The following is a 23,514-nucleotide window of genomic DNA, read 5'->3' as shown; positions in this document are numbered from 1 at the left end:
GGCTGGTACCCGGGTCTCTCCTTGTCTCATCAGCAATACCTTTCACCTCCGTGTCTGCGTAACTATATCAGTAGAAAGCGACGCTTCTCACATTGGCTCTCGGACCCCAAAGGGAGGCTGGCAGTGGCTTGGCAGGTGGGCACGAAGCCGGGAGATGGGTGGGGGAACGGGGCGGAGGCAGCGTCGAGTGGCGTTCGGGGCAGCCAATGGTAGTTCGGGGCAGGGGTGGCAGGGGCGGAGGCGCCGAGGCCGAGCAGCCAATGGGGGGCGAGCAACTACTGGAACGACCTGGTGACGTGAGGAGCGTTCCATTCGGCCAGCGGTGGGCGGTTGCCACAGCTGGTTTAGGGCCCCGACCATTGGGGCCCCTTGTCAGGAGGAGGCAGCCTCGGGGCTGGGGAGGAGAAGTCGCTGCCACCTCTGGCGGCTGACGCGGTCCCCTGGGACAGTCCACTTCCTGCCCTCAGTTCCCCGCCGAGTTCGGTCTCCAGGGTTCAGGTAACGAGGGGTGGGGGTTGGGGTCTCCTGGGCTCGGCCGCATGGTGGGCTAACAGCCCCTCCGCTGTACCCAGCCGCGCGGACGTTGGCACTGGCCTTCTCAGCTGGGCAGCCGCCGAGCCCCTGACCGCGGCTGACTACACGTGGCGGGGCGTGTGTGAGTGTGTATGAGCGTGGGGAGGTGGCGCGCGTCCCAACCTGCCTGGGGCGGTGGTCCGCTGCGTGGCGGAGGCAGGGCTGGCCTCCCGAGGCCGCGCCCGCCGCCCGCCCGGGCCTCGGGCCTCGGGCCCCAGGCTGGTGGGCCGGTCGCTGGCTCTCGACGGATTTTGATCTTTGTTCTCCCAGGCCCGGCTCCCCTTCCTGGTCTCCCTTCTCCCGCTGGGCCGGTTTATCTGGAGGAGATTGTTTTCCAGGTTAGTTTTACACAAAGGAAGTGTTCTCTGCCCCTCTGGTGCTCCCTCCCCTTTGCCAAGGCTTCTTGCTTTCTCATTTCCCTGCTCATCTCCTAGTCTCTATTTGGACCCTTGTCCTCTCCAGCCCGTAATGATTTCGGGTTGGTTGTTTCTCATCAGTCAGGCAGGCTGCAGGTTTCCACCTCATTCTTGCCAGCGTGGGGCATGTGATGTCAGTAAATAGAGGCCACAGCACCACACCTGAGAAGAGAAGGGTGGCAGTGGCTGAGAAAGCCTGGGCCTGGGGGTTCAGGATCACCAAGTGGTGATGGTACTTATGGAATGTCCCAGAAAGCAAGCACCTTTATGACTCTTCTTAGCTGCTGACATGTCCACCCACCCCACCCCCAACCATTCCAGAACTCTCCTGCTTAAGTCAGCCTTTCACCTACAGGTCTGTGATGTGGTTTCATTAAGACTCCCACAAATGTTAGGCTAGACTAGCAAGATTGGTTCATTTCCCAGACTCAGGAAGTTACAGAGGGTTTGATTAGGGGAAATCTGTTTTGAGTAAATACAACCTGGATATGTGTACAGAGTGTCCAGAACCTCCTAGCCCTGCCAGAGGGTGACTTGTTCCCTGGTGTGATTCATATTTGAGTGGCTAATTAAAGAAAGAAGGTGAATGGAGGAGGGGAGGGAATGGCTCCTTAAGGATGGAAACTCTACCATTATTTTGAGTCTTCTTACTGATGATTATAGAACACTGTGGTACAGTGGAAAGTGCCCTGGCCTGAAAGTCAGCAGACGTGTTTTCTTGGCTTAGCTTTGCGGCTGTGTGACCCTGGACAAGTGATTTCCTCTCTTTGGTCTTTACTTGTTTCCAAAACAAAGTAATTGGGGCTATCGCCCTAAAAATCCTTTCTAGTTCCAAGGTTCTATGATGATAAAATCATCAGTATTATATTGGAAATATAGGGATTATTAAATCCATAGTAAGAAGACATGGTAACCCCCTTCTTTTTTGAGAACATTTAGCCTTTTCTCCTTTTAGAGGATACACACAGATTGGAAATAAACTTTTCCCACTTCCCTACCACTACCCCTTTAGGCAGTGCTCATTTTTCCACCTCTGGTAAAGGAGGGTTGAACTGCATTTTCTTGTTCCTGCCTCATATTTTTCTTTTTGTGCTTTCTCTTAGGGCTACAAATTGGACTTTTGATGATGTTTGACCCCGCGGCAGCAATAGCAGGCATCGTGATTTCAAAGCTGGGCTCAGCTTCTCTTTCTTCTCTCTTGTAATCACAAAGCCCGTTTTGGACCAGGAATTCCAATCATGTCTGTGATGGTGGTGAGAAAGAAGGTGACACGGAAATGGGAGAAACTCCCAGGCAGGAACACCTTCTGCTGTGATGGTCGAGTCATGATGGCCCGGCAAAAGGGCATCTTCTATTTGACCCTTTTCCTCATCTTGGGGACATGTACACTCTTCTTCGCCTTCGAGTGAGTTTCTATTGAGTAGACTTGCCTGATTATAGTCACTTTGAGTCCAGGGGAAGAACCTTCTTTCTGGAGAGTTTGTGGATGGTCCTTGGATACCACTATCCTCTTGAGTAATGTCTATAGATTATGCTAACTGAGTTCATTTCCTTGTGCTTGTAACAGGGTATGTGCTTCATTAAAAACCCAAGACCTTTGATACCAATTTTGTAGCACAGATTTGGGGCTACCCCTGGCACACTTGGGAAATAAAGGCATTTGTCTTTGTTACTCACCTCTCCTTTTCACTGGTCTCCTTAGGAGTTTAGTGACAGACTCCATCTTCCCCATCCCTCTTGGGCCTAGGGGCAGCCCTCATGGTCATAACTCTATACCACAAAACTCACCTATTCTGTTATTCTGGGTCACCTCTCCTAGCTATTAAATTGAAAAGCCAACTGAACTGGGAACTTGCAGATTGGTTCCAGCCTCAGCTGCATGTGTGGCACATATGTGCTTTTTAAATGTGAGTTTCACTCTAGATCACTCAGCATAAACAACTCTGTATTCTGTGTGTGTCTGATACCAGCTTTGGAGTTGTTTTTTTCTTTGATATAATAGCTAGTACTAGAGCCACCATTTGAAGCCTGTATAGGTCACTGCTCTAGGGAGGTGACCAGTTGGATTCTAGGGTACTGTGGCTTGACTACTGGGTATGCTGAGAATGCTGTACGCTCTAGGGATGGGAACAATGCTAATTGCTTTGGGATTATTATGAGGAGGGCCTTGAGGAGCCAAGAGGTGTGTGTGTAGACTGTGAGCCACCCCTGATATGAGTCTGCTATAGTTCATGCACTACCATCACCCCGGGGGCTCCCAGGCTGGGGTATGGCTGTGGCAGGGAGGAGGGGGCCCCCTTGGCTAGCCTTTGTGGGTAATCAAAATGAGCTCTGATCCCTTGGAGCTCATTTTTGTCCTTCTGTAAGGGCTCCAGGCTTTCCCAGTGCATCAAGAGTGATTTTTCAGGCTGTTTTGCCAGACTTTTTGATGGTTGCAGCTGGCTTGAGCAATAGTGGCAGGGGTGGGGGGAAGTTTATAACAGGGCTAGAAAAGGAAGGTCAGAGAAGCTCTTTGTCAAAGGCTCTTTTGCTTCTGACTTTGTGAAGTATTTGGCGAAGTCAGTCAGGTTGGAGATGGCTTCTTAGTTGCTTTCCAAGTCTTAGGTTTACGGTGGCGTGTGTATATGTGTGTACTTGTGTGTGGTATAAGTGAGCATGTGCAATCAGGCAGGCATACGTGTAACACTAATAAAATGCTGTCCCCTCTCACCCTTCTCTCCAAAAAGAAATATTTTTTTGCTTTATTCTTTCCTTCTTTTTGGAAGTGCAGAGCTAAACTCTGCTTTCTATCATTCTCCCTCTCTTTCAGTCCTTACCCTGCTGAATCACTAGCTCTTTTTGCTGCCACTCCCCTCCATCTTAGAGTTAAATTTGTTAGGTTGGAACTATTTAAAATAGAGATGAGATTTGTTTCTATGCCCTGAGTGAGCTGGTAATTCTGGGCCCAGAAAACCTCTGGTTTGACTGTCCAGGGGAATTGGGAATTTGGAGCTATTGGCGTTTGGCCTTTTTTGTATCTGGGAGCCAGACAGAGTCTGATTTGGATCTGTCCCACTTAGGCCCCAAAGGCCTTTGAACAAAACCGCCTGTGGGATGAAGCTTATAATTAGCTAAGTTACTGTTTGACAGAGGCAGGTTAAGTTTTCTACCAAGACGACTTTTTTCCCCAAGTTATTTCTTGTGCTTTGCCCTCAGATATGAAGGGTGAGGTTGTTTATAAACTGCCTTGAGTTACAGCTGTCTGTATGATAGAGTAAATATTTTTTAGTGTAAGGCTGGGGGAGGGAGAAGTGGGGGAAGGGAGAAGGAAGTAAACATGTTAGCTAAGGAGTGGAATGGGGAAGCATAAGTCTGACCAAAGGGGAGAGGACCCTGGCAATGAATCATTTTCACTGAGAGTGGTTGAATCTGTTTGCGTGCATGTGTGTGTGTGTGTGTGTGTGTGTGTGTGTGTGTGTCTGTCCATGTGTGTCTGTCACGTATAGACATACAGACACTCTAGGTGGTGGTTGCTTTATGCCTAGCTGATGACAGGCTGTACAAAGGACACCAGCATGCCTCTGAAGAATGAAATCTTTTTCTGGTTGACTGTTTCCTTTGGAGTATATAATTCACTACCAACCACACAGTGGGGGATGGGATTTGGGGGACAGGATATGGGCCCCTTAGTTAGTATTAGAACATAGGGAGACCTCAGGAAATCAGCTGATCCAGTCCCCTGCCTTCAGGCTGGTGAGGGTGTCTGAACCACCAGTGAAGAGGGCTGTCTATTTTCGTCCCTAAATTGTCTAGGAGCATAGATTCCACATCCTCTTACTGTTGCATTTTTGCCTTGGGGAAGTCTAGATCTTGCCGCACATCTGGACCTGCATTTTAGTAGTGGGGTCTCGCTTGGAGCAGGTGCTTAGGAACAAGTGCAAGTTGATTTATAGCTGCCCATGGCACAGCCCTGGGTTGGCCAGATGGCTTGAGAAATCTGGTCAGGCATGTGGGCACCCCTTGATGAAAAACATGCAGTATTAGTGGTGCCAGTGGATATCTTTTTATTTTTGGATTTTGCCTTTATATGTTTAGACTTCTCAAAGGAGGGGCCTGTAATTTTCATTGGACAGACAGTAGGCTGAATACATAAAATGAATAAAGGTTGTCCATCTAGGAGCTAGTTAGCTCTGTGTTGTTATAAGTGTTTCCAAAGATACTGGGTGGCCACCTCTAAGGGCCGCTGTCACAAAGTGGATTCCTGCCTGGAATGGGAAATTGGACTACATTATCACTGAGCCTCTTGCAACTCTGAGAGTCTGAAATTCTGCATAACTGTTGTGTTTGTCTGGAAGATTCAAATACACACAAAAAGGAAAAGATAGATTACCAGTAGGTAGCTGTATTTAAATACATTTACATATTTAAATGTAATTGTATCTATGGTAAAAGTATTGACTTTAAAAGCAGAGTGAAAATTGTGCAGTGCTTAAGAAAAGGATTTCTTAATTTATCTTTAGGGGGAGGCATTTAGGAAATGTGCGTGTATATGCCAGTTTCAGCTTTGACCACATGAGCCATTCTCAGTCTTTTCTGGCCAAACCCTGTCCAGCTTGTGTAAACATGTAGCCACCAGCTTGGCTGGTAATGTCAGGACATTATAGCAGAATGACACTGACAACTGTGAGGTGTCCAGCTACTCAAAGACTATTGTAGTAGGTAGTCAAATTCAACTTCCTGATAAAGCTAGGGGGAAGGACCAAGTGCACTGTTATCTGGAATTGGCTTCCTAGCTATCTCTTTTAACTTTGTGACCAGATCACTGGTGGGGTCAAGGTACCCAGACTTCTCTTGTGGCAAGAATGACTATGTGACTTTTGACACCTGAAGTAGAAGCAGTTTGCTGCTATGATCAGTGCTTATGCCTCATTGTGCTGTATGTAGAGGAAATTGTATCAAGGCACTATCAAACCCTGTTGGACTGACACACATAGTTGCTTCTGATGTACAGAGGAGTCATTGAATTGGATGAACTGAAAAAAACTTTGTAATGCTGCTCAGTAATTGACCCACTTCTAGCCTATCCAAATTCTACCGCTCTTTCAAGTCCCTTCTTGAGTCTTCCTTCATGAAACCTTTCTAATAATTCCTGCATTTGTAGGACTAATCATACATACTGCTCATTTAACACATAATCTTATGACATTTCTTAGATTTCTAAATTCTATGATTATTGCACTTTGAGCTCTTTCAATGTCAGGGACTATCTCCTATGTCTATGTAGCCCCCACAGTGCCCTCTGCCAGGCCTTACGTAGCATAGATGGTCAGTAAATGTTACTGAATTAATAACACATTCTGGATACACTTTAAATGTCTTGACTCACATAATCATAGAATGGTAGAACTGGAAGGGGCCTTGGAGACTATCTCCATCCTTTTGCAGGTGAGGAAACCAGGCCCACAGAAGAGGTTACTTTACCAAGATCAGCTGGACAACCAATACCTCTGTATGACACACTACCTTTCATCTCATTGTAACCTTTTGAATATGGAATCCAGAAGACATTCAGGTTTACTAAAGTGTGCATATTGCCAAGTGCTAGACCAGCATATTCTGGGTTCTTGCTAGCTAGTGATTATGTTACCTAGTGGCATCTAGGTTATTTGGGCCTCCCCAGCTATGCTCCTAGGAAATGAAGGTATCTTTGTAGAAAACTGGTAGCATCCTGGCATGGCATTCTGGTAGCCTTGCAGGAACAGGGAAGCCCATCTCTAAGTGTGAACCTAGAAAGTAAGCTTTGTGAGTTATGAGGGGTCATCACCTCTGTGACCACTCAGAGTCCTTGCTGCCTGAATGAGGGTGGCTTGGAGAAAAATTAAGCACTATGTGCTCCCTACCTCATTACCATGTGGGTGATCCTGATGAAAGGGGCATCATGTCCCTGCAGACAGAGGAAAGAGAAATGGTCATCTGACAACACAAAGTTGCCAGGTTTGAGGAGACACAGAGCTATGTAGACAAAAGCCAAACTGACCTGGCAGAATATTTGTGCCTATAGTGACAAGATCCAGGTTCCTGAAGTTACTTAGATGAGATTGGAAAGGGGGAAATGTGACTTTATCATGATCTCTAACCAAGAGAACATTCTCCAGAAAATTTTTCTTTGCAGGTTCTATCTTGTGCTTTACCTAGCCCAAGATTATGTCTATGACTTGGCCAACCAAATGATAGTTTTAGAACATCATAGTTGTCTCTCTGATACCAATCTGTTATAGTACTTGGCTAAGTTCAACTTCCTGATAAAGCACACTCCCTGCAGAAGGGTTGAGTTATGTCTTCTGAACAGTATGCTTTCCTTTCTTTGCAGTTCCATCATTCAGAATTTATCTGTGTATATTCAGTCTCTACTACTTTTTGTGATAATGAGTTTCACACTGTCAATCTCTATCGAATGCATCTCCCATCTTTTGAGAATGAGTTTTAACTGAGTATAGTGATTTTCTATTTTGGGAAAAGCAAGCACAAAGAACAGGGATGTCCCCCAGCATGCCGACATCAGTTGAGATGTTTATTGAAGGAGAGAAGAGACCTTCTAAATCTTCCTCAGAGATGCCTGCTAGTATTGTGTTTAAGAACAAAGGAAGCACCTTATTCATTTTGCAATAGCAAGAAGCTAGTGAATTCAGTGTAATTAGGGGTATGTTTCTGGAATGGAGCAATGAGAAGACAAGAACCTTATGATGATGATTAGGTAAGGGCAGTTTAACTAATAGAGGGCCTTGGAATACTGGCCTGTGGGGTTTGGGGATTAATAAGCAGTGGGGAATTGTTCTAAATTTTTAGGCAGGGGTATATTATAATTGAAATTTTTTATTGTATTTGAAATTTGTTACTTTTGGTATAACTGAAATGTGAAATTTGCTATTATAACAGATTTAGCAACTACTTAGCGGGCTTGCCTGGCTACAGATTTTGGCCCTCTTCAGTGAGAGGATGGTTCATTGCCTCAAAATTGAAAATGTCCCTGTTTGGTTAATTTTCCCCATTGCTACTGGAACAAGACAGGGTATACATCTTCCCCTGACCTTCACATAGCAGTCAGGGGCTGATTTTCAATTATGTTTTTAGTGTCTAAGGAAACTTTTTCCCTATCAGCAGACTCTGAAGTGTCATCAGAAGACCCTTGAGTCAGTCTTATAGGTGGTTCTATATGTTTACTATGCTTTAGAGGTAAGTAGTATGTAAAAGGACAGACAACGACCCATATCAGTGAGAACTTATAGCAAAGGCTTATTGCCATTATGTGGGGCTAAGGGCCATCATGGGGCTCTAATCCTTGGGCCCTTTCTGCTGTTCCAAGCTGTGCTTAAATCCACCCTTAATGGCTGCTATGGGAGCAGTTTTAAGCAGCCACCAGCTTCCCAAGAGAGCTCTTCTCTGACCACTTATAGTCCTTAGGGTATGAATCACCATCCTAACCCTTGATTACTGGTCTTATCTTATTCTGTAGCTGTTTCATATGTTAGTTATGTTTTCCCTAACAATATTAACTCCCATTTTCTCTTGTTCTTCATTTGTTAGGCCCATAAATACTTGTTGGCACTGAGCTTTTGGGGAGACTTAGAGGTAGAGTATTGTATAGAACACCAATCCACACTCCCAGTCTATGAGGCAGAGCCCTGCTATGAAATCTGTCTGGTTTCTTACAGGTTCCACTTATGAATCTCTTTTGAGTTTTTTCACGTCAGTTGAAGTCTATGTCATTATCATTGTCCCTCCAATGAACTACCGTGCTGGGGATGGGGGATGGGACATGACACACCAGCCCAGCCTGGCACTGCTGGTTACTGCTAGACAGTACCACCATGTGGCCCATGGGACATGTGGAAGTCCAGTCATTTAGCCTAGCTATGGAAGCCTGAGGCCAATCAAGAAGTTGGTAGAAGATGGCTTAAAATAATGATATCTCTTCAGGTGGAATAAATGAAGACTTAGTGGGGACATGGTAGCATTTATAAAATTTACAAGGGAGAAAAGCAACCACTAAACCCTCTAGAAGGGGGAAATTCTCTTGGCACTTTGAAGACAAAAGAGAGTTCTGTTTCAAGAAGCGTATGGATATCATTATTCCAAGAAGTGATATGAATGGAAAGTACTAGGGGGTTTCAAAAACAGCCTATATTTGTGGATGACAGATCCCATCTTTCACTAAGACAAATTACTGATTTAGGATACTCCTGACTTTTCAGATCAATATTGGGAATTACCACCAAATCTTCACATACCCTATTCCTGTCAGAGACAGACCCCTAGCTTACTGCAATTATGGTATTAACCTATGTGGATATTTTTGATCATAACTGCTAAAGACAGACATGACATGTTATAGTTTACAGTAGTCTTAGCCACTGGCTCTCTTAGTTTCCTCTTACTTGGAGTGGAAAGGCCTGTTGGTTCCACATCTGCCTTCTCAGCCACACCCACTCACTAGTGACAACTGGCTGCCAGTAGCCTCATCTCTGGAGAACAATACAATGGGCCTATTGTGTACTTGTTGACACACAGAGTGGATTGTTTTAGCAGGTGCAGAAGATAGTCCATGTGGAGATTACAGAGACCTTTATCCTTGATGGCATAGCATAATTCAAATCTAAGTTGTTCTTTGTCTGGTTGACAAGCAGGTGTTGGAATGGGACTTAGTTAATCTCAGGTCCTTTGTGCATGGGGTTAACATTGTGTGCGTGTGCGTGTGTGTGTGAGAGAGAGATGTATATATATTTTCTATCTTTTTTTATTTGGTATTCTTTTTTTTTTATTTGAGAGAAGGAGAGACAGAAAGAGAAAGGGAGAGTGTGGTGGAGAGGTGCAGACAGAGAGAGAGGATCTCAAGCAGACTTCACACTCAGTGCAGAGCCCAACACAGGGCTCAGTCCCATGACCCTGGGATCATGACCTGAATCAAAATCAAGAGTTAGACACTCAAGCAACTGAGCTACCCAGGCGCCCCTTTTTCCTCTCTATTTTTTTTCCTGTAATAAGACAATTTAAAAGCCCTTTGGTGGCTGATTGGATGGCTCTGATTTTTCTAAGTCTATTTATTGGATGCTGTACACCCAGAGCAGTTTGAGTCCTAGAGACATTACTTGTTTTCAATAGTGATCTTAGAAATGGGCAGTGATTAGAAAGATGGCTGTTTTCTGTTAGTGTGGTAATTTTACTTGGCTTGCTTGTGAAACAGTCTTGTATTTCTCTTGTGTCCTTTGGGTCCCTGGTAGGTGGAGGTGACTTTTGTTTCTGAATTCACTTCTTGATTATCTGTACTACTGAAGGTGAAACAATGGAAAAGAGGGTAATCCACAAGGTAGTGATATGCAGGGGCTTTAATTACTCTGTACTAAGTCAGATCCTTCAGTTCTTCAAATTTTGTCCCCTACCCTTAGCTTTTAGAAGGAAGTCATACAAAAGCAGACTAAGACCAAGGATTTTGTTAAAAAACAAATAAGCAGGCAAACAAAAAGCCACAAACATCATTTTGCAAGTTTACTACATATGTTCACCTTTATGACAAACCGCACAGCCTAATATTATAGTTGACTTGCACCCTTCATGCAGTTGTGTGTGTGGCGGGGAGGCAAGGGGAGGATCTCATGGGGACTGTTCCAAAACTACAGCGAATGTATAACCCCGGGGTTAAATGTTTGCTCTGAATGGACAGCAGCTTGCTTAATCCCCATGCCGATGAGGTAAGCCTTTTTCCTTAGCGTACTTTTTCTGCTCTCCCTCTGGTCCTTGCTCATCCACTTATAGTCTGCCTCTAAGAGAAGATCTCTGTGTTGAATGAAAAAATGTCCCCCAGGAGGAAGAGAATAAAAATAGGTCAGTGATAACTCTCATCGCATATTCCTATTTATTTGGTTTGAAATTCAGTGACAAGTATTTGTTGGTAGCTTCTTTGTTCCCGTACTTGCATTAAGCTCTGGGAGATAAAGAAGCATGATGGTAATTGTTAACAGCTGGCATTTACTTAAAGTTTACTATGTGTCAGGTACAGCTCTAAATACTTTATTTATATTCATGCATTTGATCCACAAAATGACCCTATGTAGTGCTATTATTATCCTCATTTCACAAATAAGGAGACTGAAGTTAGTTAAGTCACCCAGCTAGGAGCTGGTAGAACCACAATTCAACCCCAAATGTTCCCACTCCAAAAAAGACAAGGTTCTTGCTCTTATGAAGTCCAGCTGGGGGAGATGAGGTCAACATAGTGAAAAACATCTAGGAAACAATACAAGGCTCTGGCAATGAGGATGACAGCGGTAGAGAAGGGAGAGATTAGTGCAGCTTAGGATAGGCCTTTCAGAGGAGGCAAGACCTCTCTAAGACCTCTCTCTATCAAATCTACCTTGTGGATTTAGTGTGAGAATTGAATGAGATGGTGCATATAAAGGGCTTAGTGCAATGCCTGGCATATGGTGAATGCTCAGTAAATTGTGATGATGACAATGATGGCATTGATGTCTCTGGGACCTGAAAGATGAGTAGAGCTGGGATATCCAGAGAGGAAGAGGGGTAGTCTTCCAGATGAATTATGAGGAAAGGGGGAGGAAACATTATGTTGAGAAGGGGTGCTAGGAGATTTTCCTTGCCTAACGTCAGTAGGCACCTACTAGCAGAGCTCATTGAGGAGAGAAAAGAATGGATGTTTCAAAGTCAGTCAGCAGCCCAGAAACTTTTCATTGGCTTTGAAGCATGCCAGACCTACCCTCTGTCTGACACTGGGACCCTGCTTCATAAATGGTCCTCATCTTTTCTTCCTCCTCCTTGAGCTCAGGCCTAATGCTAGATGAGTGTTTTTGAAAAGCTCTACACATTCCCAGAGTAAGAGCAACCTGTGGTAATTACAAGTCCAGGCTCAGTTGCTTCCCTGACCTTAATAGGTGTGAGCCTTTCATGAGGCACAGAGGAAATGGGGTTTTCAGCAGGCCAAAAGGAGGGACTGGACTTGGTGATAGGAGAAGTCCCTTGAGACTGTCTTCTCTAGGTTATAGGTCCACCAATCAAATAATTGTTGACTTCCTATTATGTGCAGAACCGTATGTAAGGAGTTATGGGTAATTCAAGAGAAGAAAAAACATGGTCCCTTCCCTCAAGGTACTGCTGATTTTCTTGTGGAGACCCGATCGACATGCTGGTAACAATTTGAGGTCAATACAGGGTAGGTAGGTATAACTAAATGTTCAATTGGCTGCTTTCTTCAGATGCCGCTACCTGGCTGTCCAGCTGTCTCCTGCCATCCCTGTGTTTGCTGCCATGCTCTTCCTTTTCTCCATGGCTACACTGTTGAGGACCAGCTTCAGTGACCCTGGAGTGATCCCGCGGGCCCTACCAGATGAAGCAGCTTTCATAGAAATGGAGATAGGTGAGTTTTCTAACCAGCTGGCAAGATGCTGTGCAGTGGGTGACTTTAATCACTAAGGGAATAGAATCATGTAGTTGCAGATTAAGAATCACTTCTAGCCTTTTCCCTGTAAGAAACTGAATCTGAGATCATGACCACCCTATGAATTTGGTAAGGCAGATTTAGCAAGATTTGAAAGCCATATGCTTCATACTTCCTTGTGTTGGGTTGCATTTCGGGAGGGGTTTGTTACCAAGGTCCTGCTGCACTGTTCCCAAGAGGATGGCCTTTTTTTGAAGGGTCATCAACGCATTCGATTTTTTTTTTGTATATATGAAATTTATTGACAAATTGGTTTCCATACAACACCCAGTGCTCATCCCAAAAGGTGCCCTCCTCAATACCCATCACCCACCCTCCCCTCCCTCCCACCCTCCATCAACCCTCAGTTTGTTCTCAGTTTTTAACAGTCTCTTATGCTTTGGCTCTCTCCCACTCTAACCTCTTTTTTTTTTTTTCCTTCCCCTCCCCCATGGGTTCAGCTATAAGCCTTCTTTTCATAAAAAATATTCTTATATGTTTGCATATACATATAATTGTGGCTGTAATTTCAGGGACTTATAGATCTTTTGAAGCACATTCACGGGCCCCACCAAGAATTCCTGATTTAAGGGAATACACAAGATGAGAGGAGACAGCCATGGTGCCAAGAACCATTGAGAATTCTAGGAAGGTAAAGGAAGGAAATGGAAGCAGTTATAGGCTGATTACAGTGTAGTTTTCAGGTCTCTTTGGGACAGAGATAAAGTGATACAATAGCCACGGGCCAGGGTGACTCCACAAATTAAAGCTGAAGATCCCAGGGCTAGAGGAGGGAATATCCTAGGAGCTCACACTGGGAAAGAAGGCTGTGATACCAGTACTAGCAGGGACTGGGAACCCAGCAGACCCAACATCAGTGCCTCCCTAAATTGTTTGCAAGTCCAGTACCCAAGTAGCTTGAGTCAGCATCCAAGCCAGACAGAGTAGAAGAAAGGGACCCAGAAGTTGTAAGACTAAAAGCTATGCCCATGGAGCACCAATATGCTTCTAGATTTTTAGACTGTTTGTTTTTTTATTTTAATATTATTTTATTTAATTAAAAACACACAAATCTATCAGGGTTATAATAGGTATTGCATTACATTTATATTTTTTGAGAGAATCTACATTTATATAATATTATCTGCCTATCTAAGAAAATGTTGTGTTTTTATTTTCAGATTGAGTTTTATGCCCTTGGATAAAATGTTTATAGTTTTAAAGCCTAGTTTCTGTATTTCTTATATTGAGTTTATTCCTGATGTTTATATGCATGCTATTATTAACAAACTATTTTCTCCCATTTCCATTTGATATTTTTCTTCCAGTTTTATTGAGATATAATTGACACAACATTGTGCAAGCTTAAGGTGTAAAGTATGGTGGTTTGATACTCTTAGAGTGGTTTGAAAGCTTTTGTATTCCTTTTGTTTATTTTAGCTGCATTTACCTCTAGCTTCTTGCTGAATTTCTTTTTTCTTAATTTTTTTTAATGTTTATTTATTTTTGAGAGCGCGCAAGAGAGACAGAGCATGAGCAGGGGAGAGGCAGAGAGACAGGGAGACACATGTCCGAAGCAGGCTCCAGGCTCTGACTGTCAGCACAGGGTCTGATGTGGGGCTTGAACTCACAGACTGTGAGATCATGACCTGAGCCGAAGCCAGGTGCTTAACTGACTGAGCCACCTAGGCGCCCCTGAATTTCTTTTTTAAAAATTCCATCCTGTTTTAGTTGAGCCAAGGGGACATAGGCTTGTGCACATCTGAACTACTTAGGGATGGGGAGAGGGTGGGAATGGTGGGGAGAAAGAAGAGGCCAGGTGTGTTGGTGCAGCCGGAGTTCAGGGGAGACCTGGTAAAGCTGGGGTAGTTAGGAGGAAGATAGGAGGGAGAGTTGTGTGTGCCATTTTTTCTCCATCTGGATTATTCTTTCATCATCCCATTTCCATTCACATATGGAGAAACTGAAGGTCAAGGCAGTGCCTTGACTTGTCTTTTGCATCTCACAGCAGGTGTTAGCAAGGTTAGTTCTGTTTTGCCAGATCACTGGGCCTAGAGCCCAGGTTTGAGCTGTCACATTCTGACCTCCCCTTTTAGCATGTTCTCTGTGTAGAAGATTGCATTCTTGAGTTCATACATATGTTTATGTTAGCAAGTTTTTGTCAACACTACATTCAGCCCTATGCTGGGTATGCTGTGCATGAGGGCTGGGGGATGGGCAGCAGGCGACATTGTGATTTCCTTGTATCATAGTGCCTCATGGGGAGGACAAACCATGAACTGTATCTCACAGGTGCCCTCATGTAAAGCACATGCAAAGGAATATTAATGTGGCATGCTGGTACTTTTATCATTCTCTAATGAATAGCTATCATCCTTTTAAGACTTGTGACACACTGTTATTGTTTGATTTCACAGCATCTACCCCACTCTTCAAAAAAAGGAAAAAAATTCCATATGGTAGATATTTTTAAAATCAAAGTGAATTGAAAAATTATTCTGTTTTTAGAATTATCCTGCACATCTAGGCGGCAACAAGACAGGCATTCTCATACGCTACAGATTGATGGGCGTGCAAATTGATATAATCTGCCTGGGAAGCATTTTGGCAATAAGCAGTATGGGTTTTAAGGGTTCATACCCTTTGACTCGGTAATTCCACTTCACTTAGAGTTTAGCTAAAGGAAATAATCAGAGAGCTATACAAATTACAGCAGAAGGATTTTTAGCTCAGCATTTTTTCTTTTGTCCTTCTTTTCTTTTTTAAAAATTTATTTTCAGAGAAAAAGACAGCGAGAGAGCATACATGCGGAGAAGGGGCAGAGAGAGAGAGAGAGAGAGGGAGAGAGAGAGAGAGGGAAAGAGAAATCTTAAGCAGGTTCTGCGCTGTCAGCACAGAGTCAGACATGGGGCTCAATCTTACAACTGTGAGATCATGACCTAAGCCGAAATTAAGCCCAAACTTTTTTTCTTTTTAATATGGGCCTAGCTATTTTAATGCCAGCAACTTCATATTTACTACTCAGATTTCAACATGCTTTTCTTGTTTTTCTTTCTGTTTTAGAAATTAATTTTAACACACGTATATATTCTTGGGGAAAGGAGGTGGGAACTGGGATTGGAGTGGTGATCAAAGAGGATTTAAGCTTTATCTGTAATATTTTAGGTTTTTGCATGCAACATCACTTAAATAGTAAAAACTCAGAGACCACTTAAATGCGCCACTATATGGAATGGTCAAATAAATTACAGGATGTGCATATGATGGAATATTATTATATTGCCAATATTCATCTTTTTGGAAGAGAATTTAACAACCACGGAAAAACATTCACCATATAATGTTGAGTGAAAAATATAGGGTACAAAATCATATCTATATCTCAAATTTTTAAAAATCATGAATGTTTATTTATCTATTAAGGAAATATACCAAAATGCATGGGTATCCTTGAGTTGAGAGACTCTCAGTGATTTTTATTTTTTCTTATATGTATTTTCTGTTTTTTCCAAACCTTTTACAATAAGTACACATTACTCTTATTTTTAAAAGGTTGTTTTTCTGATTCTAAGTATTACCAGTCTTTTTTCATGCATATATTTTATTTTTGCAAGATAATATCTTTTTATGGATGTTGCTTTTTAGCTTACATTTTCATTTTGCAATACATTGTGAATATTGTCCTGTGTCTTCATTCACTTGTCTACATCATTTTAGATGGTTGCATAATGTTCCATCCTGTGCATGTATCATAATTTACTTAATCAACCTCCTATTGTGATACTGAGGTTATTTTCACATTTTCACTATTAAAAGGGACTCTGTGACAAATAATCCTTCCACCAACATCTTTTGTATATCTCTTTGTAATTTTGTTAAGTTCCTAGAAATAGAATTGATGGATCAAAAAATATAGACCTTTAAAGTTTTGGGAGCCACTGCTTTATTGCTTACCAGCAATATATAAAAGTACCTTCTCCCCATCCTTGTCAACATTGGGTATTCTTATTCTTTTTAATATTTGTTAATATAGTAGGTAGAACCAGTATCTGTGTTGGTTTTTATGTCTTTGTTAGTGAATTTGGGTATTTTCATTATATATATATTAATGTTTATTATTATATATAATATATATAATGTATATAATATATAATATATATGGAATATATAATGTATATAATGTATATAATATATAATATATATGGAATATATATTATATATATTATATATATTAATGTTTATTTATTTTTGAGACCGAGAGAGAGCGCGAGCAGGAGAAGGGCGTTCTGGAGAGAGAACAAGCAGGAGAGAGAGAGAGGGAGACACAGAATCCAAAGCAGGTCCAGGCTCTGAGCTGTCAGCACAGAGCCTGACATGGGGCTTGAACTCATGAACCATGAGATCAAGACCTGAGCCGAAGTCAGATACTTAACTGACTGAGCCACCCAGGTGCCCCTCATTTCATATATTTTTTAGCCATTTCTATTTCTTTTATGAATGCTTTTCTTTGTAATCTGCCAAAAAACCCCAAAACTTGAAGAAACCCTTTTTCACATATGCACAAAAGAATTGCATGGCATTCAGTGGAATTTGGGGGGACACTGTGATGTTGAAAGTGTCCTCTGGAATGCTAGTCTGTAGAAAACAGTGGGCCCTAGGGCACTATTGAGTACTCCCATTGCTTTTTGAGAAGTGGTGGGACTTTTGGACTCAAATAATGGCTAGCTAGCAGTGATAGTAACTGTCTTTACTGATCTTTAGAGGCTACCAATGGTGCAGTGCCCCAGGGCCAGCGACCACCTCCTCGTATCAAGAATTTTCAGATAAACAACCAGATTGTGAAGCTGAAATACTGTTATACGTGCAAGATCTTCCGGCCACCCCGAGCCTCCCATTGCAGCATCTGTGACAACTGTGTGGGTGAGTAAAACCAAAGGGGCTTTGTTTGGGGGAAAGGCTGAGTTGGAGAGGGTCAGGGTTATTTTTCTAGGGAAAAATCAATAGGGGTGGGAAGATAGATTTACATAGGAAATAAGCTAGATTTAGTTAGGAAACTTTAGATAGGAAGCAAGCTTCTGAACAAGTGAAAAAGCAACTGTACTTGTGTAGATCAAATCTTATTTTAAATATCCTCTGGTCTAAAATTTACTAAAAAAAACTTTTTTGGTAAATGGGGAAGTAAACTTTACCTGTTTTTAAAATCTGCATTTTCCTTGACTGGATTTGTTTCAAGTGGAACCCATCTTATGTAGGGGGAAGAAAACCCTAGTCCACTGGAGGGCAACTTCGGGGAAAGAAGAGATATATAAATCCTGTTCCCAAGAAGAAAGTTGCTAAGATTTATTGAGATCCTACTATATAGGAGGCACTGTGCTAAGTGCTTTCCCTTTCTCTCATTTAAGACTTGTAAAATCCCATGAGGTATTATCCCCTTTTCACAGATGAGGAAATAGGTGAAGCACCTTTGTGCAGGTTCGTGTAATTAATGTGAGATGCAACTGGAACAGGTCTGATCCTAAAACTGTCATTTTATCTTTCTCTGGTAATGCTTCAAGGGTGGCAGGTGTGCATAATACATGGGTCTGTGCTTCTATCTGCATATATGTGGCTTAGTTGTAAGCATTGCCTCGTGTGCTGCACCCTGAGAAAGATCAGAAACAGGCAGTAAACATATCCATTGATAGACATATATGTGCAACTCTTTATATATATATATATATATATATATATACACACACACACACTTCTTATATGTATACTTCATATATATATATATATATATATATATATATATATGTAATAAGCGTACTTCTAGCATTCTTTATATATGCCATGGAATATGCCTGACTGAGTACATTGCTTTCTTCTTATTAGCCAATTCTTTAGGCAAAGGTTGGGAAGATATATCTTACTTTATATGGTAAAAATCTGTGTGTAGATAGGATTTTTATAAATTAAAACTCATTTTAAATTAGCCAGGAAACTTGATATTTCAAGAAGGTCAGACGTGAGGGTTTTGATAAATAATTCCCTCTCCTTATTAATATTCTTAAATATAAAGAACTCATACAAATTGCTTTAAAAAAAAGAGGCAGTAACATTCCAGTAGAAATATGGACAGTTTATGAAACAGGAAATGCAATTAACTAGTTAACAAGAAACAAAATTCATCCATACTAAAAATCAAAGAAATAAAAATTAAAACAGGATCTTTTAAAATCTAGAATATTAGCAAGGAAAACCTGATAATGCTTAGTCCTACCCTGGTAAGAGTGTAAATTGGAACAAAGTTTTTGGAAGACAACCTAGTGAGATTCTTAAAAGCCTTATTAAAACATGTATACCCTGGGGCGCCTGGGTGGCGCAGTCGGTTAAGCGTCCGACTTCAGCCAGGTCACGATCTCGCGGTCCGTGAGTTCGAGCCCCGCGTCAGGCTCTGGGCTGATGGCTCAGAGCCTGGAGCCTGTTTCCGATTCTGTGTCTCCCTCTCTCTCTGCCCCTCCCCCGTTCATGCTCTGTGTCTCTCTGTCCCAAAAATAAATAAAAACGTTGAAAAAAAAATTAAAAAACAAACAAACAAAAAAAAATGTATACCCTTTGATGCTAGTGATTCCTTTTCTAGAGACCTGTCCTAAGAAAATAATCAGGGATGTGGTAAAAGGTTTAGGTATGGAAATATTTATCTCAGGATTATTATAATGATTAAAAATTCAATAAATGTAGTTGTCCACCAGTAGATAAGCAGTCAAATAAATTGTGGGACATTTATGCAATAGACTTATGGAAAAAGCTCATATCAGAAAGCTAAATGAAATAAAATAAGAGATAAGCTACATTTATAGTGTGATCTCAGTTGCACATTTGAAAAAATATATGTAAAGATATATGCAAGGAAATACACCAGAATGCTTAGGCTTATAGTTTATTATCTATAGGTTGTGGAATTTTGAGTGATGCTGTTTCCTTCATTTTCTTTTTTATTTTTTTCAAGTTTTCTATGATGAGCGTATATTAATTATATTATCAGAAAAAGTATAATTTAAAATGTAGTGAAAATAAATCTGTATAAATCTACAGTTTCCAATATTTTTATGGCAAGTTTGCTTAAAGTGAGGCTATATCTGTAATTCTTGATTCAGGTATTACCCTAACCACTTGGGTGTGTCTTCTCTACATCTTATTTTTCTCTTCTGAAAAGATATATTGTAGCCCTTTAGTCAGGAGATGTACCATTCTTTTTAAATTTTTTTTTCAACGTTTATTTATTTTTGGGACAGAGAGAGACAGAGCATGAACGGGGGAGGGGCAGAGAGAGAGGGAGACACAGAATCGGAAACAGGCTCCAGGCTCTGAGCCATCAGCCCAGAGCCTGACGCGGGGCTCGAACTCACGGACCGCGAGATTGTGACCTGGCTGAAGTCGGACGCTTAACCGACTGCGCCACCCAGGCACCCCAGGAGATGTACCATTCTTACTACTTGTGTGTGTCTTCTCTACATCTTTTTCTTTTCTGAAAAGATATATTGTAGCCCTTTAATCAGGAGGTGTACCATTCTTTTTAATTTTTATTTATTTACTTATTTTAACATTTATTTATTATTGAGAGACAGAGAGACACAGAGCATGAGCAGGGGAGGGATAGAGAGAGGGGGAGGGGTAGAGAGAGGGAGAGACACAGAATCTGAACTAGGCTCCAGGCTCTGAGCTGTCAGCACACAGCCCTACACGGGGCTCAAACTCACAAACTATGAGATCATGACCTGAGCTGAAGTCGGTTGCTTAACCAACTGAGCCACCCAGGCGCCCCAGGAGGTGTACCATTCTTGCAGTCTTTATTTTGACCCGTGCATAACTTATTGCTTTTTAAAAATGATGTATTTTATTCTTTGTGTGTTTTTCATTAAAATAATCCATGTTCATTGTACAAAATATGGGGAGTACAGAAAGTATAAATAAAATTTAATCCCAAATTTACTCTGCATTTTGCTGTATCTCCTTCCAGTGCCACTTATTTAGATCTTATATAGATCACACATGATAGAGTTTTTAATCCTGCCTTTGTCACTTAACATTATATCCTGAGTATTTTTCCAGATCTTTAATAAATGTGTTTTGAATATATTATTTTAATGACTGCATAATCCATCATATGGCTACATTCTAGTTTATTTTAAAAATTTTCAATATTCTAGTTTATTTAAGCAGTTTCCTATAATTAAATATTATTTACTATTCCATTTTATTCATTATTATTGCACTGCAATCAAAATGATTAAATGTCAGGATGTGGAGAAATTAGAACCTTCATACAATGCTGGTGGGAATATGAAATGACATCGCCACTATTAAAAACAGTTTGGCAGTTCCTCAAAAAGTTAAACATAGAATTAAAATTATCATATGACCCAACAATTCCACCCCTTGTGTGTGTGTGTGTGTGTGTGTGTGTGTGTGTGTGTGTGTGTGTACATATATATACATACCTAAATTAGCCTGCTCAGGCTACCATAGCAAAATACAACAGACTGGGTAGCTTAAACAACAGAAATTTATTTTTTCGCAGTTCTGCAGGTTAGAAGTTCAAGATCAGGGTGCAGGCAGGATTGATTTCTGGTGAGGTCTCTCTGTCTGGCTTGCAGGTGGGCCACCTTCTTGCTGTGTTCATGTGGCCTTTTTCTATGTTCATGCACTCCTGGTGTCTCATCTTCTTATAAGGATACCAATCTTACAGGATTAGGGCCCTAAGCTTATGACATTTAACCTTAGTTACCTCCTTAGAAGCCGTGTTTCTAAATACAGTCACATTGGGGGTTAGGGCTTCAACATATGAATTTTGGGGGGACACAATTCTGTCCATATCAATACCAAATAGAGTTGAAAATAGAGACTCAAACATTTTTGTACATCAGTGAGCATGACAGCATTGTTTACAGAAGCCAAAGGTTGGAAACAACCCAAGTGTCCATCAATAAATGAATGGATAAACAAAAAGTGGTATATCCATACAATGGAATATTATTCAGCCATAATGAGGAAGAAAGTGCTGATACATAGTACAGTGTGGGTGAATCTTGAAAACATTATGCTAAAGTGAAAGAAGCTAGACAGAAAAAGCCAAATATTGTATGATTCCACTAATAGGAAATATGTAGAATAGACATAGAGATAGAAAGATTAGAAGTTACCAGGGACTGGGGGAAGGGGAAAACAGAGAATTACTCTTTAATGCATACAGAGTTTCTCTTTGGGGGTGATGAAAATATTTGGAAATAGGTAGTGGTGATGATTGCACAACATCATGAATGTAGTAATTGCCACTAAGTTGTACACTTAGAATGAATAAATTGGCAAAATGCATGCTTTATATTTTACCACAATAAAAAATACTAATAAAAATTGCTAAACTTAAATTTCTGTGCATATCTCTATTTCCTTAAGAGAAATTACTAAAAATGAATTTATTTTGCCAAAGCGGTGTTAGCCTTATTAAGGCTGTTGACACATACTGCCAAATTGCTTTTCAGAAAGCTTCTCTCAATTTATACTCCCACAAAGAGTATATTAGTGTCCATTCCATGCTATTCTCACCAGCACTGGATGTTATTTTTATATTCTTATTTCAATAGGCAAAAATTGTCTTATTGTTGTATTAGTATTACACTGAATCATTAGTGAATCTGAAAACATTTAAATATATGTTTATGTGGTATTTGTTAACTGTCTCTTTTTGCCCTTTGACTATTTTCTTAAAGGAGTAGTTTTATTTTGTTATTGATTTGTAAGGACTTCTCATATACTAACATACAAAATTTACATACATTCCCATTGGTTTTTTTCCTGTTTAGAGATTCTTTATAGTATTTTTAACATATATAAAATGCATATTAAGGTTTATGGAGTCAAATATATTTTTCTTTATCATCTGTGTTTTCTTCCATTACTTTTATGCTAAAAATGTCCTGCTCTACAGGGGATAAATGTTCATCTATTCTTTATAGTTATTTTATGGTTGTACTCTGTTTTTACATGTAATTCTAATTCATCTGGAATTAATTTTGATTAATTGTGTGAGGAGAAAAAAATCTAACTTTATTTTCCACCAAGTAGCCAATTGTGTCAGTTATTTATAGAATAATACTTCCTTTCACCACTGTTTTTGTAGAACGCCTTTATTAGACAGTAAATTCTTAAATATTCTAGAGACTTTCTGGGTACTTTCCATTCCATTGAGCTATGCCACATCATTTTAAGTGTTGTAGTTTTATCATTTAAAAATTTTTTTAATGTTTATTTACTTTTGAGAGAGACAGACAGACGGACAGACAGAAGAATGCGAGCGGGGAGGGACAGAGAGAGAGGGAGACACAGAATCCGAAGCAGGCTCCAATCTCTGAGCTGTCAGCACACAGACCGACGTGGGGCTTGAACTCATGAGCTGTGAGATCGTGACCTGAGCCAAAGTCGGACGCTTAACTGACTGAGCCACCTAGTTTTATCATTTAAAAAAAAAATAACTAGAGGTTAAGAAAAACCACACTACTCATTTTTTAAAACTTTCCTTGGGTATTTTCACCTACTTATTCTTCCTGAACTTAGTAAGTCCACCAAAGGTTTTTCTTTGGAAAAGCAAAGTCTCTTGTCAACTAGCAGTGAGGCAGTGAGGCACTGATCCCTCAGTGCGTTAGTTTCTCCAACTGTAAAATGAGGAAAAGAATATCTTATTTTGCTCAACTTCCAGGGTGATTGTGGGGATCAAATGAGATGACTATGAAAACATAGTGAAAAAGTGAAAAATAGAAACCAGTGTTTTTTACAGTTGAAATCAGCAGTGACATTGGGGGTCTCTAAATTAGGTATTATGTAGATGTCGTGTGTGCTTTGTTTGGGCTGCTTTGGCACTGGACTCTCTCTTTCTCCCACAGAGCGCTTCGACCATCACTGCCCCTGGGTGGGGAATTGTGTTGGAAAGAGGAACTACCGCTACTTCTACCTCTTTATCCTGTCTCTCTCCCTCCTCACGATCTATGTCTTCGCCTTCAACATCGTCTATGTGGCTCTCAG

The 23,514-nt window shown here is 41.1% G+C and overlaps 1 protein-coding gene across 3 annotated transcripts in view; it reads left to right on the top strand.

Moving 5' to 3' along the window:
- The first annotated feature begins 260 nt into the window (after nucleotides 1–260).
- The window catches only part of ZDHHC9 (zinc finger DHHC-type palmitoyltransferase 9), a 32,512-nt gene continuing 9,258 nt past the window's right edge, over nucleotides 261–23,514 (top strand). The window contains exons 1-6 of one of the 3 annotated variants that reach the window (XM_030305275.2): nucleotides 261–498; nucleotides 844–911; nucleotides 2,093–2,394; nucleotides 12,233–12,393; nucleotides 17,215–17,373; nucleotides 23,376–23,513. In XM_030305275.2, the coding sequence (XP_030161135.1) occupies nucleotides 2,228–2,394; nucleotides 12,233–12,393; nucleotides 17,215–17,373; nucleotides 23,376–23,513 (625 nt within the window). In that variant the 5' untranslated portion in view covers nucleotides 261–498; nucleotides 844–911; nucleotides 2,093–2,227. The remainder of the gene's footprint in view (nucleotides 499–843; nucleotides 912–2,092; nucleotides 2,395–12,232; nucleotides 12,394–17,214; nucleotides 17,374–23,375; nucleotide 23,514) is intronic. The other 2 variants (XM_030305277.1, XM_030305276.1) reach the window with 2 other exon arrangements.

Source organism: Lynx canadensis, chromosome X (genome assembly GCF_007474595.2).
Source record: "Lynx canadensis isolate LIC74 chromosome X, mLynCan4.pri.v2, whole genome shotgun sequence".
NCBI lineage: Eukaryota > Metazoa > Chordata > Mammalia > Carnivora > Felidae > Lynx > Lynx canadensis.
The sequence above is the reverse complement of the archived record's forward strand: the minus strand, read 5'-3'. Positions and strand labels throughout refer to the sequence as shown.